Here is a 19,465-nt window from a genome sequence, read left to right on the forward strand (position 1 = left end):
GGAAGCACCGCTGTCTCTGAGTCAGAGACTGTGGGCTTAAGTCTTACTCCAGAGATCTGAGCATGTGATCTCGGCTGACACTCTAGCACTGAGAGAGGGCTACACTTGTCTCCTAAGATGCTGTTTTTTGGATGTGGTATTAAACTGAAGCCTCACCTGCTCTCTCCCACAACAATCTTTCAAAGGTGAGCAGGGCAGATCTCCCTGCCACACAGACCAATACTCAACCTGAAACCCAGATCTCTGAAACGGGTTTTTCCATCACCATTATGTTGTACAAGAGAGCTTGTTCTGCACAGATTGGCTTCTTACATTAACCAAAAACAAATGAATCGGCTGCAGAACTTGTTGCGACCAAATTAAGTTGTGAAAAGCTTGCATATTATTTTAACATTTCCCTGGATTTTACAGAATCTTAGGTAAACATGAAGGTACAAGGGTTTATCCACAAAGATGAGACCTGATTCAATTTCAGTTCTTACCTGTGATCAGAATCTCTGTACTGACTGAGTCGGTGTTGATGGTATGAACCATACTGGGTGCCCCAGTGCTGTAATAGTGAAGTCGGCAGGCTCTCAGACCATTTACACTTCTAAGGGCACCCCATGAGATCACAGCACTGGTGGTCGAGATGGAGATCAAACTCAATGGCTCCAGGATCATTTCTAAAACAGTAGAAGAATTATGAACAGAAAGTCTTGAGTTCCAATGATATCTTGATGTCACTGAATAAAAAATGAGACGGGAGTCACAGCAGAACAATCACCTCCAAGGAGAACTTCAGCTGCATATTTTTGAGTTTTAAAATGTACTGTTCAATATTTCTTCTAGGTCTGGGTTCAACAGTGTGGGATGTTCAGTGCATTGGGATTGAGGTGAACACAGACCCTGTTATTGATAGGTCAGGATGGGGAGGAAGGGGGTTAGTGGGAAAGGTGTGGGACTGAGCACTGGAACCCTTCAGTGATAGTGCTTGGGATAGAAGATAAGGGTGAAAAATGGGAGCCATCCATGATGGATGGTCAGGTATTGGGATGGATTGGAACCTACCATTCGAGGTGGATGGTTGGGGAAGCGGGGTATGTACTGGACTCTGGCAGTGATTGACAGTGGAATGGAGATGTAGCATGAAACATTGGGGGCCACACTAATATGTCTGGAGCCTTGCTAGTTGGGGCATGGGGCTCTGGGAGGGTGGTGTTTGGGGGTTAGGACATTGCAGAGTTTGGGGGCGTATGGTGGGGTTAAGGATGAAAAGTAAATGGGCTGTCCATTTACCTGCAGTTGGCCCACCTTAGTGCCACACTGAGAAGACCAGATTGTCCAGGGTGTGGTCAACGATGGTCAGTTCTGGGATAGTGTAAATGGTATCCCCAGAAATGTTCCAGGAGGCATGTTACACGGGAAATGAATCAGCCTACGGTCCCCTGAGAGTATGCAGTTGAACTAGGAAAGTCAAGTCCTCATCACCTCTTAAAAGTAATGAAACAAATTTAAGAATGACCGAACACTTTTTATTCTTTTCTTTCTTATTATTGATTGAAGATCTGCTTGACTGAAGGGCTAATGAAAATTTATGTCTTCGGTATCGGGATGTTAATTTGATGGGATGGGATTGCCCATCCATTATACAATGAGACGGACAGAAGTAAAACTGGATGGAGAAGGAAATCCCTTTCACCAATCTGTCACCCTTGCACTGAAGTTGGGTATGTTCCCAGGGCAGTGACGCTAGGCTGGTCAACCACAAGAAGATACACCACACTCTGAAGAGAGCATGTTCATCATTTTCTTTCTCTACCTCACAATATAAATTACAAAGGACACCACATAAACAATCCGGCAGGGCACGGTGACACAGCTGGCGGGGCTGCTGCCTCACAGCTCCAATGACTTGGTTTCAACCTTGACCTCAGGGTCTGCCTATGTGGAGTTTACACGTCCTCTCTGTGACTGTGTGGATTCTTCCCAAAGACGTACAGGCTGGTAGGTTAACTGGCCACTGTAAATTGCCTCTAGAGCGAGGGTGAATGGTGGAATCTGGGGGGAGTCGATGGGGATGTGGGGGGGGGGGGCGCAGGGAATAAGGACGGGATTTCTATCCTTCTCACAGAGGTTACTGAAGCTCTAACATTCTTTACTCCAGAGAGTTGTGGAGGCTAGATCATTAGAAGTGGAGGTAGGTAACTTTTTGAAAGTTCTGGGGGATTGAGGGTGATGGGGAAGTGACAGAGAGAAGGAGCTGGGGCCTGCAGCAGATCAGTCACAATCATACTGAGTGGCAGAGCGGGTATGAGGGGCCAAGTGGCCTCCTGCTGCTCCTATTTTCCTGTGTATCTTGTGTGTTACTGTAGGATTAATGTAAATTAGTGCTTGATGCTCAGCACGGACTCAGTGGGCTGAAGGGCCTGTTTCTGCGCTGCATGAATCTCTACGGAAGTTGTTAATTACGGTGATGCCACATCATTCAGCTTTTCTTCAGCTAACTCATTCCTCTGGCTGTCATAATGAGAGTTGGTCACTTCCTAAATCCTGCAATTCCCTCTTCTAAATGTAAGCGGGCTCTTGAAGTAGATTTCAGGGATCACCCTGTCAATTTTCCAGTATTGATCTTACAAGGTAACTTGGGGACATCTGACTCTTCTACTGTACTAACTCAGCTTTGACCATCTTCTACACCCAATTCTGTTTTCAACCAAGTTGCCCACAAATGTCAACTGGAATTTGAGAGAGGACGCCTATCTTGGCACGGCAATTGCTCTGCCCAAGACCGTAAGAAATTGCAGAGAGTTGTGAACACAGCCCAGTCTATCACACAAACCAGCCTCCCTTCCACTGACTCCATCTACATTTCCCACTGCCTCAGGAAAGCAGCCGACATAATCAAGGGCCTCTCCCACCTGGGTCGATCTCTCTTCTCCTCTCTTCCATAGGGCAGAAGATACAAAAGCTTGAAAACACGCACCACCAGGCTCAAGGACAGCTTCTATCCTGCTGTCATAAGACTCTTGAATGGACCTCTTATACAATAAAGAAGAACATTTGATCGCTCAATCTACTTTTTCATGGCCCTTGCACTTTATTTGTCTACCTGCACTGCACTGTCTCTGGAACTGTAACACTATATTCTGCATTCTGTTTTTCTTTTCGCTTTGTGCTACCTCAATGTACTTATGTACGGAATGATCTGTCTGGATGGCACGCAAACAAAAGCTTTTCACTGGATCTCGGTACATGTAAAATAATAAAATAATGACCAATTACACCTTATACATTGTGGAGTCCATCACAAAGTGACAGGGAAATGCAGGGGCTCACCGGAGTATATGCCGAAGGTAAAAGGTCGAGAGGTCACCAGGCCATCTGAGGAGGTGTTTACCTGGATCACAGTGGTACACATGGACAAGGAGCCCAGACCTGAGATTTAATTCACAGAAGTTAACAAAATAAGGTGTAAAATACACACAGAACAATTTCCATGAAAACCTCTGACCTTCTCTGAAAATTCAACAAGTAGATCGTGGCACTGCATTGTAATGAACCACAAGTCCAACACTTCAGCAGAAGGAAAACAAGCTGCTGGAGGAACTCAGCGGGTCAGACAACATCTGTGGAGGGAAGTGGACAGTCGACATTTCGGATCGAGACCCTTCATGTCTCAGTGTGTGTCGCTGAGGTGAGTGTCCAGTCACTGGGGCTGGGAGTCCCTGCTCTATCCTGCTTTATTTGCAACAGGTTTGAGTCCCATCCCTGAGACCAGGCCACAGATTTCCTCCAAACTCGAGCTCCTCACTGCTTCCAGTCCAGATGAAGAGCCTTGACCCCAAACATCGACTGTCCATTTCCCTCCACAGATGCTGCCTGACCCGCTTGAGTCCCTCCAGCACTTTGTTCTCCCTCTCCAGATTCCAGCATCTGCAGTCTCGTGTCTCCATCCAACAGTTCTGACGAAGGGTCTCCAAGCTGAAATATTAACTCTGTTTCTCTCTCCGAGTATGCTGCCTGACTTACATTTTCTGTTTACATTTCAGACTTCTGGCATCTGCAGTTTTTTTTGATTTTTGTTCCGTCGGTGATCTGCTGGGCACCCTCCCACATCACACACTCTATAAACCTCCACTCATCCAAATCTCTACCACTGTCTCTGAACTCAAACATTTGCCCATCATCCCTGTGCACGTGAAATCCGCTTGTGTAAATGCCTTGATTTTAAAAACTGCTTGCTTGTTTTTAAATCCCTATATGGTCTCTCCCCTCCCTATCCCTGAGGCCTCCTCCAACCCTACAATCCTCTGGGAATTCTGTACTCTTCCTCCTTGATTTTCATCAGCATCAGTCTCACGATTAACTGTTTCAGCTCTGCAGTTTCGTCTATAAACCTCTTCATTTCCCTCCCCTCACTTCTTAAAACCCAGCTCGCTGGCCGAGACCTTCGTCACTTCATGGAATTTGGCGTCAATGTGAAGCACCTGAGGAAATTTCGCAATGTTATGGATGCTATACGAATACAGCTAGTTGTTGATTTGGACAGCCTTGAGGAGATTTGTTAATTTTTGTCAACCATCTCAGGGAAGAGGACCTGCCACATCTCACTGGAATCTTACAACTCTGAGGCCATCTGAACAATCCTGTAAGCAGAGATCTCCAATCTCTGAGAGGAGGGAGACCCCTGGGCAGTCCTGTCAGTGTGTGTCACTGAGGTCAGTGTTCACAGAGACACGAGATTCCGCAGATGCTGGAATCTGGAGCAACACACACAAAATGCAGGGGGAACTCAGCAGGTCAGGCAGCTTCTATGGAGGGAAATGAACATTTCAGGTTCTTGACTTGAAATATAAACTGTTTATTTCCCTCCATAGACGCTGCCTGACCTGCTGAGTTCCTCCAGCATCTTGAGGTGAGTGTTCAGTTACCGAGGCTTGGAGTCCCTGCCTTCTCTGGCCTCATTTGCAATAGGTTTGAGTCCCATCCCTGAGCTTCCTCCAGACTGAAGCCCCTCACTGCTTCCAGCCATGGATTCCTCTTCCCCCACTCACACCCACCCCACCGTACCCCAACTACCCTGCCCAGCCCCTCCCTCACACACCACCCTCCACCACACCTCTATCAACCCTTGGAGGCCTCTATCGGCACCTAACCCCACCACACTACCCCGTATCCCTCTCACTCTCCGACACCACCACGTCACCTCCCACAACAGCCCCAACTCTCTCATCCACCAGTGTACCACCACATCACCCACACCCCGATCCACCTCCATCCACACCCCGACCCACCCCATCTCAAAAACACCACACCACCCTCACCTTCTCCACCTCACCCTACCCCATAACACTACACCATACCACCAAACTCCATCTAGCCCACCCTACCCCTATACCACCACACCACTCATAGCCCATCAACCCCTACAGCACCCCCACCCACTTTATCCTACCCCTACAACTCTGCAAGATTCTCACACTACCCCTGCTTACCCTACTCACCTCTACTCCTTTGACACTAAACCACCAACACACCCCACACCACCTAACTTCTATATCATGACCCCTTCTCCTCTTCCCTGACCCAACCTTACCCCTACAGCACTGCACCATGCACACTAACCCCACCTTCCTTACCCCACACCATCTCTATATCCTCACACCACTCCTGCTTCCCCTACTCAGCCCTCCCGCTACAATACTACACCATAACACCAATGCTCCCTGACATCTACCCCACTCTGTCTCTGTACCACCACACCACACTTACTTCCCCTGTTCCTAAACACTATAGCACACCACATCACCACACCAAACCCTCAACCTCCTCCGTAGCTGTTTAGATGATGGCCACAGTCTGGAAAGTGTATCCAACTTGGAAAGTTCATTGGGCAAACACTCCATTTGCCAACACCGACTGCCTGGGATCATCCAGGAAGGACGAGCACAGGAATGACTCAGTAAAAGACAATGCCTGGCAGGTTATGGAAACTCACAGGTAAAATGGAAGCTCCGTTACTGAAAGTGATTTCTGCAAGTTTCCCAGGCTTGGTTATTGCAGCAGATTTATGGAAGGAAGACCTCATTGAGGTAAGCAAAGGCTACAAGATCTGAGTGGATCTTACCTGTTAAAACTAAAGAGGTGGCATTTGCAGGCCGGTAACTCTGCATCTGCTGGACCCTGCCGGTGTGGTTTGTGCAGTTGGTGTTAATTTGATAGTTGAGAATCACAATTCCTGGCAGCGGCTTGACCACCCATGTCAGTCTGATGTTGGGTCCTGTGACATTGGCAGTGACAGCCTGCACCATGTTCCTAATGTCTGGGCAAGAAGGCAGGAGCAGAAATATATAGGTGAGTAGATGGTTTTTCTGGTATAAGACCTCACTGAGCTTCGAAAAGCTTTTCCGGGACAGCTTTTTCTTGGAGGTGACATCTCTCGTTGAGCCAGAAGGTTACAGGTTCCAGTCCGACTCCAGACGCAGCCATCCTGATAAGAGATAAGTTACAACACCACCAACTACCCAGCAATGTGGAAAATTGCCCAGATGTGTCCTGCTCACCAAAAGTAAGACCAGTCCAATTAGGCTAATTACTGCTCCAATTCCAGTCCTGTGCTTTCTAAGTGGTGGAAAGTCTTTGGGTGTCAGGAGGTCCCAACCTCAGACTTACTCTTGCAACCGTGGTATTTATGTGACTAGTCCAGTTGAGTTTCTGGTCAATGGTGACCCCAAGGTGTTGATAGTGAGGACTCCGCAATGGTATATGTCATTGAATGTCAAAGGTAGATAGTTTGGTCTTGTCTTGGTAGAGATGGTCATTGCCTGGTACTTTGTAGGGCAAGTGTCAGTAGCCACATCAGCTTATACCTAAATGTTGTCCAGGTCTTGCTGCACGCAGGCATAGTCTGGGTGTTTGCTGAGGAGTTATGAATGGAATTGAATATTGTGCAGTCATCCCCACTTCGAACTTTAAGCTGAACATGGTTGGGCTTAGGACACTGTCCAGAGTTTCTTAATGTCCTACTTTCCAACACTTTGCTGATGATTGACAGTATCCTAAGCCCAACCACCTCAACTGTTCCTTCAATGACCTTCCATCCCTCACAAGGCCAGAAGTGGGGATGACTACACAATATTTAATTCTATTCACAACTTCTCAGCAAACAACCAAACTACACCTGCATGCAACAAAAAGTCGGAAGGTATCGTTAACAGCGCTGTCAACAACCTGCTCAATGATATCCAGTTAATTGAGGGCATCTGAATAAATAGCGTCATAGGAGCTTAAATCCATCTGAAAGGGCAGATGAAGCCTCGGTTTAACAGCTTCTTGGAAATGATAGCATTTCTAACAGTGCAGATTTCCCTCAGTACAGTACTGCAGCATTATACACTAATATGTTGGAGACCTGGGATTTAAGGATAAAACTAGATTAATCGTAATTGGTCTTGCACCAGACGTATGTCTCAAAGACTGAGGAGAAAAAAATTGAAATCAAAATTTGTGCTTTGCTCTGGATGTTCACTTCTCAGTTGTAAATGTCTTCAACCAGAATCTTTGGAATCGTCTGCACAAGGAGCCTGTGGAAGCTCGGTGAAAATGTTCAAGACAGAGGTCAATAGGGATAAGTTTTAATGCAAGAAAGTGGCACTGAAGTGAAAGATTGGCCGTGTTAGTAACAAATGGTAGAGCAGGCATGAGGGGCCGAATGGCCTGTTCCTGCTTCTATTTCTTATGTGAAAAAGGGAAATGTGCTGTTAGACGGACATTGATCATGATTAATGTATCACTACACCCTACTAATTAACCATGGAACAGCAAGAGTAGGCTATTTGTTTGGAATAAAGAAAGCATCCTGGATAAAGTCCGGAGGCAGCTGATGACAAAGTCAGGAGGTAACTAGTTAAAAGAAAGTTAGTTGTCCAAAAGTCTTTCATTCTATGAAATAAAGTGTATGTTTCTTCTGCAATTAACAATAAAGATTTGCAGGGGTGAGTTAGGTGGCTGGAGAGAGAGCCCTGAATCTCCCCATTAACTGAAGGGACTTATCACATGTACTGTACAACACAGTGTGCTTCACATAGACCATAAGACCATGAGATATAGGAGCAGAATTAGCCCATTCGGCCCATCGTGTCTGCTCTGCCATTCAATCATGGCTGATTTTTTTCTCAACCTCATTCTCCCACCATCTCCCCGGTACACCCTTAACCCCCTTACCAATAAAGAACCTATCAGTCTCTACCTTAAATACACCTAATGACTTGGCCTCCACAGCCCTCTGTGGCAACAAGTTCCACAGATTCACCGCCCTCTGGCTGAAGAAATTCCTCCTCATCTCAGTTCTAAAGGGACGTCCCTTAATTCGGAGGCTGTGCCCTCGGATCCTGGATTCTCCACATCTAGTCTATCCTGGTCCTTCAGTGTACTCAAGTGGCTTGTGCATACTTAAAAGGGTGTTGAAATACCCTCCACCCTGACCTTGGGTGCCATCTATGTGGAGTTTGTTGCTCTCCCCGTGGCAGTATGATTTACCTCTGGGTGCTCCGGTTTCCTTCCACATCCCAAAAAATATTTGGTCACTGTAAGTCATCCCTCACGTATGTAGATGGCAGGAGAGTCGGCAATGGGGTGGGGGTGGGGGCTGTTGATGGTGGTGTGAGAGGAAATGATTGGGATTAGTGTAGATGGATGCTTAATGGTCGGCATGGATATGGTGGGCTGAAGGGCCTGTTTCTGTGCTGCATGACACTACGACGAAGAATAAAGGGAAGTATTTTGACCAAAGTGAATTTTTCAGTCTGGATTAACCTTCGGATACAGAGCTGAGACTGTGGGCCAAGAAGACCCTTGGTATCAATTGTACAATTTCCAGCATCCGGCCGCTGCTTCATCCGAATCCAGAACCAGCACCGGTAAGCAAATTGTATCTGTGATATGTGTGTATGGTGCTGCAGACTTACCATAACATCCGGTATCCGATTCACTCCAGCCTGGCATGCAGATACACACTGGATATCCTGACCTAACTGAGCCACACGTTGCGTTTACATCACAATTCAATCTCCGGCAGAGGGACCACTCTGCAAAGATCAAGATGACACAGTAATATCAGTAAAGGGATGGATGGGACGTTCATTCCCTCTTGGGTAAGAGTGAGGCTTCCCTTCCTGTTACAGACATACTGACCAACTCATGGTTCTGTGCCATCCAATATACACTGGGAGCTATTTTGGCTTCAGGTGACAGTGTAACTGGACATTATTGTTTCAATCACCCCTTATCCTTTATTCTTCCACTGACCAGTGAAAATGAAAGTGGAGAGGAGTGTGTATTAAGGAACTGAATGGAGATTGGACAATCTTGTGAAATAAACAAAGTCGAAACAGCCTCCAAGGATTTCACAAGGAGGAACAGCTGACTGCAGTTCCAGCATTGAGAATCACTTTTGCAAACGGCTCGAATCTCGAGAGAACGACCTCTGTATGCATCTTTCCCCCTTCACACGCACCATGGGTGTTAGCCTCAGTAGCAATTCTGGGCTCTGCCATGTGCCTTACTGGTTAAATAGAACATCAATGCTAAGTCTGACTCTGAATTTTCCAAAGTACAAGTCTGTAAGTCAATGAGAGGTTTGAGAATCTGCATTTAATTAGATAGATGATGCAGCTGCTTCCAGTTTGAGTTGCATGTATATTAAGCTGACATCTCTTAGACAGGTTGCTTACTTCAGATTGAGCAGCGAACCTGAGAGAGTGACTGCTGTCACAGTATTTCTTCAACATAAAAGCACGAAAGTCTGCACTGAAACTACTGAACTGTTTGTCTGAGAGGGCTGATGCTGTGAAATTTACCTTGTTCCGGAACAACAAACAATCTACTCAATTCACACACATACACACAAACTATTTTGGAAGCATTATTTACACTGAGCATGCTAATTAATTAATTATTAATAATTATTGTAATTTGAAGGGCAATGCTGCTTATTGTTCCTGTGTGAATGCTTGATGGAACTGTTGATCTAGAACTCAAACTACTTTATTATCTCACGTCTGGATAAGTGACATGTTAAAGCTCATCCACCCGAGCAACCATTGTATTAATATGCGACATTCTGGGAATGTGGTTCTTCTCCTTGTCCAACATCTGGGAAAGAGGTTCCCTTGCTCGCTCAACATTTGAGAATGTGGTTCTCTCCCTCACTCAGCGTTTTGCCTTTTAAGTTGTTCTTGAAGGCCTCCATCAATATGTTGCTTAACAAACCCCACCAACTCGCTAGCTAACATCATTCCCTTAATTTTGCCATTTTATGATTTGAAACCTGTGTCCTGCTCAGTATCTGAGAATATCAGAGCACTTTGAACATGAGCTCACTTTCTTCCAAGGGGGATGTGATTTTTCTTTGTAGGCTGCCTCTGTCGCCTCTGTTTGAAGATCTAGATATGACATGACATGTTGGATCATGTGGGCAATTCTGACTTTAAACTGAAGTTTTGATTAAAATAATGTTTCTGTTCTCATACAGCCTCATTTGTTCAGAAAGAAAAAGTCTTCTTTCCACTGGCAATTTTTAGTATACCCTGAGCTTAATTTTGCATTTAAGAATGCCGAACAAAGTACTCTATTATCTATTTTTCTAATTCCAGTAGGAACAACTGCATTAAAGTCTCAGCCATACAGGTAACTACCCCTCCCAACTTCTTGTCTGCCACAGCTTTCCTGAAAGCTTTTTTTGAATGTACACCTCATTTAATTTGTACTCGCAGTGTAAAAATGGATTCCTTTGTGGATTGAAGTTTGCCATGTTACTGAGTGAGCTCTGTATATGAAGGCTCTCTCTGTACATTTCAAATCTTTGCCTGAATATCTTTCATTGCTCAGTGAAAGGGAGGTTTGATTCACCTATGTTGGGTTCTCAGTGGGAGGTTCACTGAAGATTGGGGTTAGAATGTTTTCTCTCACAACTTTACTGGCAGTGTTACTTAAACGAACTTATCACGTTGCTTCACAGATTCTCACAGACCTCTTGGTTAATTGCCTCTTCCTCCCAGAACAAAGGTTTTCTCCTGAATTTAATTTGCTTTTCTTGTGACTTTCTGTTAAGTTAGTGTTTTAAGTATAAATTTTCAGACAAAATAGTCCTGGGAGAAGGAAAGAACCGCAAGGATGTAAAACCTAGGAGCAGGAGTAGGCCATTCAGCCCATCAAGCTGTTCTGCTATTTATCAAAATCATGGCTGACCTTCTACCTCAGCTCCGTTTCCCCATATCCCTCGATTCCTCTAATATCCAGAACTCTACTGTTTCAATTAATTCTGTAACAGAACCCTCACAGCCCTCTGGATTTGGGAATTCTAAAGATTCACCACCCTCTGGGTGAAGAAATTTCTCTTCATCTCAATCCTAAATTCTGTCTCAGCTGCTTATTATGAGACTGTGATCTCCTGGTTCTAGACACGTTCCTTTTGTTCAAGAGGTTATTTCCCAATGCTCGTGCTCTTCATCTGGCTTGGGTTGCAGTTGGTTTTCCTGGCAACCGCCCCATTCCCCCACTTTGGAGGAATAACTTTCACTGAAGAATTTGCATCTTAAATAGGGATGGAGTAATAGTGGTGGGGATTGTGTCCAGTGTGACCTTCCTGTCCAGCAGTGAGTGGGACAGGGAATGTGGATTGTAATGCTACTGGCCTTGTTGATATGACCCATAATGGTGACTGGCAGGACTTTGCTGGCTCCTTTGAAACCACAACATTAATGCAGTAAGCACCCGGTCACACAAGATATCAGCTCAAAGATCCAATGATGGGCCTGAGAAGGGATATAGTTAACAACAAAACATTGTCATGCACCAGCTGTTTTGCAATTGCCCCCTGTTTGAGATGCAAAAATAACCCCACCATTTATAATTTGGGAATGGAGAGGAACAAAATCCTTTGGCCAGCCCTTGGTCCTGTAGGCGAATAATTCGTATATTTCTTCAGTTCAATTACTTAATTTCCCAAAATGTCCAGTCATCAGGAGACACAAGGTCTGTAATCTTTCACAATCAGCTTTGCTCAGTTTGGACTTTCAGAAGATATTGGATAAAGTGCAACCCAATAGATTGATCTCAAATCTATAAATTAGTAGGTATGGATAAGCTACAGAAAGCAGCGATGGATGTTTGATTTTTCAGAGGAGGCTTTAGAGTGGGGTTTCCCATAGTTGAGACTATACACGGCGATCTTTTAGATTTATTATTAATGACCCAGGCTAAAAGTACACAATTTTGGGTGTGAAGCTAACATAAAACTTGGTAAATAATGAAGAGCATAGGAAGGCATAATGCTGAACTGGACAGACATAAGAGAGAACAATGTATGCAGAAAGCTGAACTGGTGTAATTGATGGAAGGAAAATAAATTAAGCAGCACAGTTTTAAAGAGAATACAGGAACAGATATCTCAGGGTCTTTACATGCAGATCTATGAAGATGGTAAAGCAATTTTATAATCTGCGGAAAAAGAAAATGCAGTATCACTAAACTGACATTGAAATGAGTACAAAAGCAAGGAGGTCATTTTAAATTTTTGTAAGCCTCTGGTTATTATATCCAGTTCTGGATATCAAATTTGAAGGAGGTCATGGCTTTTGAAATGCCACAGAAGAGATTTATCAGAGCAGCACTGGGAGTGAAGGATTTTGTTTAACCCGGAGAAGTTGTGATTCACAATTATGAGGGTTTTTGATGATAATGTTGGATAGGAAGGAGTGAGAGAAAACTGAGGCAGAACTCACCCATTTCATAATAAATGTTGAACTTTGTGTTTGGTGTATGTGGACCAGAATGGAAATGGACCCACACGTCAGTGCAATTGGAGACACGAAAGTACATGATATTTAAGTCTTTCTCAGTCAATGTGAATCGCAAGCGTTGATCAGGATTCTTTCCACAACCAAAGGAGATGTGATCTTCCTGGGATGTCACAGACAACAAGTCCACCCTGAATAGGATTCCTAAGGGTAAAACATGTGTCCTAGTTAGTTGCAGCGCCGTTTCTCAATAGCACACACACATCTTCAGACATACTCAGTACTACTGTATCTCTTTACTTTGTAGGGCCGCACTTGGCTCATTTAGTGTATTCTTGTTTCTGGATCAATATGCTGTGGATTCAAGTTACCCTTCAGAGTCTTGAAGATGTTTCCAGGCCTGGAACTTCCAGGCCAGAACATGCTGTCCTGACTGTCAATAAATTGGTGGGGGACTGAAGAGTGGCAGGTCCTCTTCCCTGAAGGACTTTGAACTAAATCCTATCTTTCCTCTCAGATATATTCAAAATAAGAACTGGGGAGTTCTTCTGGTGACCTCAGCCACTAATTATCTCCCAGCAATTGGATTATCTGGCCAATATCACACCACTGTTTGTGGTTTCTGTCTGGGAGTAATTGTTTCTTGCTTCAGAATGTCCCGTGTATTGCTTCAGAGCACCTTGTTTCTTATATTACAACTGTAACAACACCTCTAATTGCACTGCACTATTTGCAAGATGATGTAAACATCCTTATGCAGTGCAAGGAGCTACAAACTAGCTACAATCAATGCTACAATGGAGACACCACCTATCACCTCCCAGCTTCTGTCACTTCCCTCCCCCACCAGACCGCATCTGCCAAACAACCTCTCCTCACCTGGGTCCATCTATCACTTGCCAGCTCTTGTCCCTCCCCTCCCCCTCACCTGTTTATCTCCCCTCTACCATTTCAGCCCAGATGACGGATCTTGACCTGAAATGTCAAATGCTCACTTCCCTCCACAGATGCTGCCTGACCCGCCGAGTCCCTCCAGCAGCTTGTCTTTTAGCAAACAATGCTACAACTTCTTGCTAGAATCTTTTTTTGTTTTTCAGGGATACAAACAAAGTGGAAAGGGGATTTAAAGTTTACAAAATCATGTCTTAGCATGCTGTTAGTCACAGAGATTGGAACAATTTCTAATTCTCACCAGCTGGACCCCACTATGTCAGGACACTGAGAGAAGTTGCACCATTTCCTGGATGTGGGACAATTTAACATACCTCCATGAAGTCACCAACACTTTACTAATGATACCACCCCAGTAAAGCAGCTGGATTAGGACAAGCGCTCATAAACTGACCACCCACGTCCCGAATGATCCAGGATTTAAAGATGAATCCAATAGACATTCCTGTGAGCAAGTCTGGAGGAATAATCAAGGTTTCATTTCCTTCTCCCAGTAACCATGAAGTCTGCCCGCTCAAATAAGTGGAAACTAGGGAATGGAACAATGGTTTCCATAGCCCAGAGGAATGTGTGCACTGCAGCAACCATTTGATGACTGATTGCCATGATTGACATCGTGACCAAAGGCAAGATCTTGAAGTAGGTGGATGAGTTTGGAACACAAGTGATTAAAACTCTTGGAATATGGTCAATCCTCATCTGGATTTGAGAGCGAGATTTCCCTTTTCTACTCAGCATCTGCTTTCTGGTCATTGGATGGTGCACCTGTAATGACTGTTCCTCCAGCTTCGGGAGTGGAGGGTTACCTGTGTACAGGTGAGTGGAGTTAGACATCTGGATCAAGTTGAAGAACCAGTACATATCCGCACTATTCTGGTAGTAGCTTGGGAAATTATTGGACACGATGAAACCAGATACACAGGGACAGGGACTCCTTGAAAGAGCCGGTAGATTCACAGTTCCTGGTATAATTTCTGGTGGGCAAAAGCAACCTAAAACCAAAGAAAGATAACATGAATCACTGGACAACTTTGGCTTTTTGTAATGGTTATTTTTGTTCTTTCTTATATTCTACTGTTTTACATTTCATTCACACAATGATTCCTATGCATTTTAATAGACTGCAACCCTTCAATCCAAGCATAAAGGAGAAAAGCTGCCCTAATGTATCTCCATGCTTTACATACGATATATAATGGGCAAGGAAGCTGAGGTTCCTATTTTGTAACTCACCTTCACAGTGTGTCCCATTCCCTCTGTAATAGGATTTGCACTCACAGTGGTAGGAACCCACTGAGTTCAGGCACTGAGCGTTGCTGTCACACTGATTCCGTACAGGATTCGCACATTCGTTGAGATCTGAAAAGATTGGAAAAGTAAACAACCATAAGATGAAGGGGAAGGTGGAAGAGAAGTGTGGACCTGGTTATATTTTCTGGCTGTGTGACTCGCCTAGAGTATGTCCTGTAGAGCTGTTCCAGCAGCTTGGATAGGTAATGGAGTCCGTGTATAAATGGACAGAAGTCAGGATAAGAGAAGAACTTCCTGTTCTTTAAGTAGAAATCTCACCTCATCAAAGCCTACACACTTCTGACAGGGTACAACAGGTTGGATGCAGAGAGGAGGTTTCCCCTGGTGGGACTGTCGGGAACCAGGGGTCACAGTACCAGGGTATGGGGTAAGACATTCAGGACTGAGATGAAGAGAAATTTCTTCAGTCAGAGGGTGGAATTTTCAACCACAGAAGTTATGTTTAAGAAGGAGGTGGATAGATTTCTAGACACAAAAGGCATCAAGGAGTATAGGGAGACAGTGGGCATATGGTAGTGAGATAGAGGATCATATTGAATTTCAATGAGTTCAGTCATGGGTCCAAGACATTGTACAACCACAAATCTTGCTTTTAAAAAAGGAAAATATTTGGTGTGAATTCTTCAAAATGTGAAAATTCAAACCTGTGCATGTTGTTCTGCTTCCGGGACTCAAGGTGTACCCTGGGTGGCAGTCACAGCGATAACTGCCCACCGTGTTCACACAGCGCTGGGAGCAGCCGCCATTGTCCCGCAGACATTCGTCCACATCTGGAAAGCAGGCGTGTGTTACACTCAGTTTTACTTTCAGAAAAGGCCATTGAGGTTATACTAAAACAATGCCACATCTTTCAAACCTCAAGAACTTTTGAACAAAGATTGTAGGCTCAGTTTTCATGTTTTTAAAATTCTACATGTTGAGGTTATTTTAACTCTGTAAGGAAGTTGGTGAGATCAAATCAACAGCCACTTTGATTCAATGACTGGTTGGTTCCCTGCTGGGCAACTTAGATGAAAAAAATACCCTCCACAGTACTCACTGGTTTGAAATGTCTCCCTTGAGGTCTTGAGGCTACAAAATCTAGCTTATTATTCAAATTTATTGGCTTAACACCTACTGTTATACCTCCAGTCGAAAAGGAAGAGAGTATACTGGGGGATGAGAGAGAAAGAGTGGGCAATAGAGAGATAGAGTGAAAGATAGATAGTTAGAGAGAGACAGAGAAACAGGAGAGAGAGAAACAGAAACCAAAAACAGAGAGAGAGAGAGATTCGTCGAGAGAGAGAGAGAGAGAGAGAGAGAGAGAGAGAGAGAGAGAGAGAGAGAGAGAGAGAGAGAGAGAGAGAGAGAGAGAGAGAGAGAGAGAGAGAGAGAGAGAGAGAGAGAGAGAGAGAGAGAGAGATCGAGAGCTATATAGGGGGAGAGAGAGAGAGTGAGAGAGGGATTGAGAGATTTAGCCCCTTCTGTCCATGTTTGTTGAGAAAGAGCTTCCCAGCCTAATCCCACTTTCCAGCACCAGGTCCACAGTCCTTCAAGCCACATGGTTCCTCTGAAATGTAGCGAGGGTTTCTGCCTTTACCGCCCTTTCAGGTCGAGAGTTCCAGACCCCCACCACCTTCTGGATGAAAAAAACTTTTCTTCACCTTCCCTCTAATCTTTATACCAATTCCTTTGACTCACTGACCCATTGTTTTGAATCCTCCTCTAAGGGAAATATATCCTTTCTATTTACTTTATCCAGGCCCATCATAATTTTATGCACCTCAATTATCTGTCCTCAGCTTCCTCTGTTCCAAAGAAAACAACCTGAACTTCAACCTATCCTCACAGGTACAATTTTCCAGTGCTGTCAACGTCCTGGTAAATCTCTGCCCCATCTCTAGTGTAACCACACTTTTCATGTGATGTTGTATTTAGTTGCAGCATTACTTCCATGGTGGTATACTCTATGCCTCAGCTAATAAAGGAAAGTATCCTGTCTGGCTGCCTAACCATCTTGTCAATGAGGTCAATACCCTGCTAACTTCAAGGATCAGTGGACATAGACTGCAAGGTTCCTCTGTTATTCTGTACCACTCAGTCACATCCCATTTATTGGATATTTTCTTCCCTACTACACCTCCCCAAATGCATAAAGCATCGGATATAGAAACACTTCAGAAAGGGAAATAAAAATGTGAAGGCAAGATTAAAAATGATCTGGGGAAAGGGGACGTTGTGGTGGACAGGATGACTCACACAGCCTGTCCCTCAGGTCTAACAGAAGTTACAATCAGTCTGACGCTTTGCATGTGGGAGAGGGGTTGGTAACCTGACGAGGTGTGGGCCACACATTGTCCCCAATTGTACAAAGCACAGCATTCTTATAGACATGGAACGTATGTGCCTCTTCCCTTGCCCTGCAGCGGAAGTTTTGTTGCCAAGCTCATAGACTTTTTACTGCAAAAAAAAACCCTGTCCCCTAATGACTAACTAGAGATAGCAGGTATATATTGCTGCGGTCTCTTTGTACACACAGTTCAATGCCTCATGTTAATATTTCTATGTCCTATTACCCTGTACAAACTCAATTCCCAATTTGAGAGGCGGATGGGGCAATGGGCCAAGTGAACATTTCCCTTGGAAAACTGGTGCAGATATCCTGGCATTCCTGTGCTGTGAAATTAATTCATAACCTAATGATACAACGCTGGCAAGATTTTATCCTTGGTTAAAAGATTCCTGTCCTGTATAGAAACCTTCCATGAAAGGCGATGAAATGGAGAGATTGCCTCTTCAGTGCCAGTTACCTGTACAAGTCCTTCCGTCTCCAGTGTACCCAGCCCTACACACACACTGGAAAGAGCCGGGGCTGTTGGAACAGGAGGCCGAGCTGTGACAGTCGTGGCTCCCACTCTGACACTCGTCCGCATCTGCAGGTTGGGAGAAAAGAAAGAATTCACTGGAGGGTCCAGAGCCGTAAGAAGGTTCAACTTTTCACTGCTACGTGACCAGATTTCTGCACCTCAATGAGTTCAGTCGTGGGTCCAAGACGTTGTACAACTACAAGTCTTGCTTTTAAGAAGGAAAATATTTGGTGTGAGCTCTTCAAGGATAAAATGTGAAAATTCAAACCTGTGCATATTGTTCTGCTTCCGGGACTCAAGGTGTACCCTGGGTGGCAGTCACAGCGGTAACTGCCCACCATGTTCACACAGCGCTGGGAGCAGCCGCCATTGTCCCGCAGACATTCGTCCTCATCTGGAAAGCAGGGGCGTGTTACACTCAGTTTTACTTTCAGAAAAGGCCATTGATATTCCACTAAAACAATGCCACATCTTTCAAACCTCAAGAACTTGTGTACAAAGATCATAGGCTCAGTTTTCATGCTTTTAAAATTGAACATGTTGAGTTTAGTTTAACCCCGGAAGGAAGTTGGAGAGATCAGATCAAAAGCCACTTCAATTCAACAACCGGTTGGTTCACTGCTGGGCAATGCAGGTGAAAAAAAAATCTACAGTGCTCACTGGTTTCAAGTGCCTCCCTTGATGTCTTTGAGTGCAAAATATAGCCCATCATTTGCAATTTATTAGCTTTACATCTGCTTTTGTATATCCAGTCCAAGAAAGGAGAAAGCACTCCTTGGGAAGAGAGAGATAGAGTGAGAGGTAGTGACATAGAGACATAGATAGAATGAGAGATAGTGAGAGGTAGTGTGAGGGATAGAGAGAGAAGGAGAGATGGGGAGATAGAGTGAGAGAAAATAGAGAGAGGGGTAGAGAGAGAGATCAAGTGATACAGAGATGTGAGAGAGAGAGGTGAGAGTGAGCGGTGTGAGAGAAAGAGACAGAGAGAGATAGAGATAGAGAAGGAGGGAGAGAGAGGGAGAGAGAGAGAGGGAGAGAGAGAGAGATGTAGCCCCTCGTAGTTGTGTTGGTTGAAAAATCATAACTGGCCTATTTGCATCTTCCAGTATTGGGTCCACAGTCCTGTAAGCTACAGCTCCAGATATACAACATGGTATTTCTTAAATGTGTTGAGGGATTCTGCTTCTACTGCCCTTTCAGGTAGAGAGTTCCAGAGCCTCACCACCCTCTGATAAATACTTTTCTTCACCTCGCCTCTAATTCTTCCACCAATTAGACTCAACAACCCATGATTTTAGATCCTCCTCTATGAGAAATATGTCTTTTCTACTTACTTGTCTGGCCCCATCATAATTTTATAGATCTCAATTATAAAATCTCCTTGGCCTCCACTGTTTCAAAGAAAACAACCCGAACAATTTTTCATCACAGGTACAATTTTCCAGCCCTGTCACATCTAATTACCCCTCTGTCCTCTCTCCAGTGTTATCACATCTTTCATATAATGTGGTGAATAGATCTGCATAACGTCGTCAAGGTGTGGTCTAACTGGTGTTGTAAAAATTACCAACTAGCAAT

General features: G+C 44.5%; 1 protein-coding gene across 45 annotated transcripts in view; it reads right to left on the reverse strand.

Annotated features, from left to right (window-relative positions):
* Nucleotides 1-19,465, reverse strand: part of LOC127578644 (fibrillin-2-like) — a 168,583-nt gene that overhangs the window by 46,544 nt on the left and 102,574 nt on the right. For 44 of the 45 annotated variants that reach the window (XM_052030845.1, XM_052030858.1, XM_052030870.1 and 41 more), the window contains 10 exons: nucleotides 18,156-18,281; nucleotides 17,831-17,953; nucleotides 15,686-15,811; nucleotides 14,964-15,089; nucleotides 14,537-14,722; nucleotides 12,765-12,983; nucleotides 8,949-9,068; nucleotides 6,110-6,304; nucleotides 3,319-3,417; nucleotides 483-665 (listed from right to left, as the gene is read on the reverse strand). In XM_052030845.1, coding sequence (XP_051886805.1) covers nucleotides 483-665; nucleotides 3,319-3,417; nucleotides 6,110-6,304; nucleotides 8,949-9,068; nucleotides 12,765-12,983; nucleotides 14,537-14,722; nucleotides 14,964-15,089; nucleotides 15,686-15,811; nucleotides 17,831-17,953; nucleotides 18,156-18,281 — 1,503 coding nt within the window. The remainder of the gene's footprint in view (nucleotides 1-482; nucleotides 666-3,318; nucleotides 3,418-6,109; nucleotides 6,305-8,948; nucleotides 9,069-12,764; nucleotides 12,984-14,536; nucleotides 14,723-14,963; nucleotides 15,090-15,685; nucleotides 15,812-17,830; nucleotides 17,954-18,155; nucleotides 18,282-19,465) is intronic. The other variant, XM_052030867.1, reaches the window with a different exon arrangement.

Source organism: Pristis pectinata, chromosome 15 (genome assembly GCF_009764475.1).
Source record: "Pristis pectinata isolate sPriPec2 chromosome 15, sPriPec2.1.pri, whole genome shotgun sequence".
NCBI lineage: Eukaryota > Metazoa > Chordata > Chondrichthyes > Rhinopristiformes > Pristidae > Pristis > Pristis pectinata.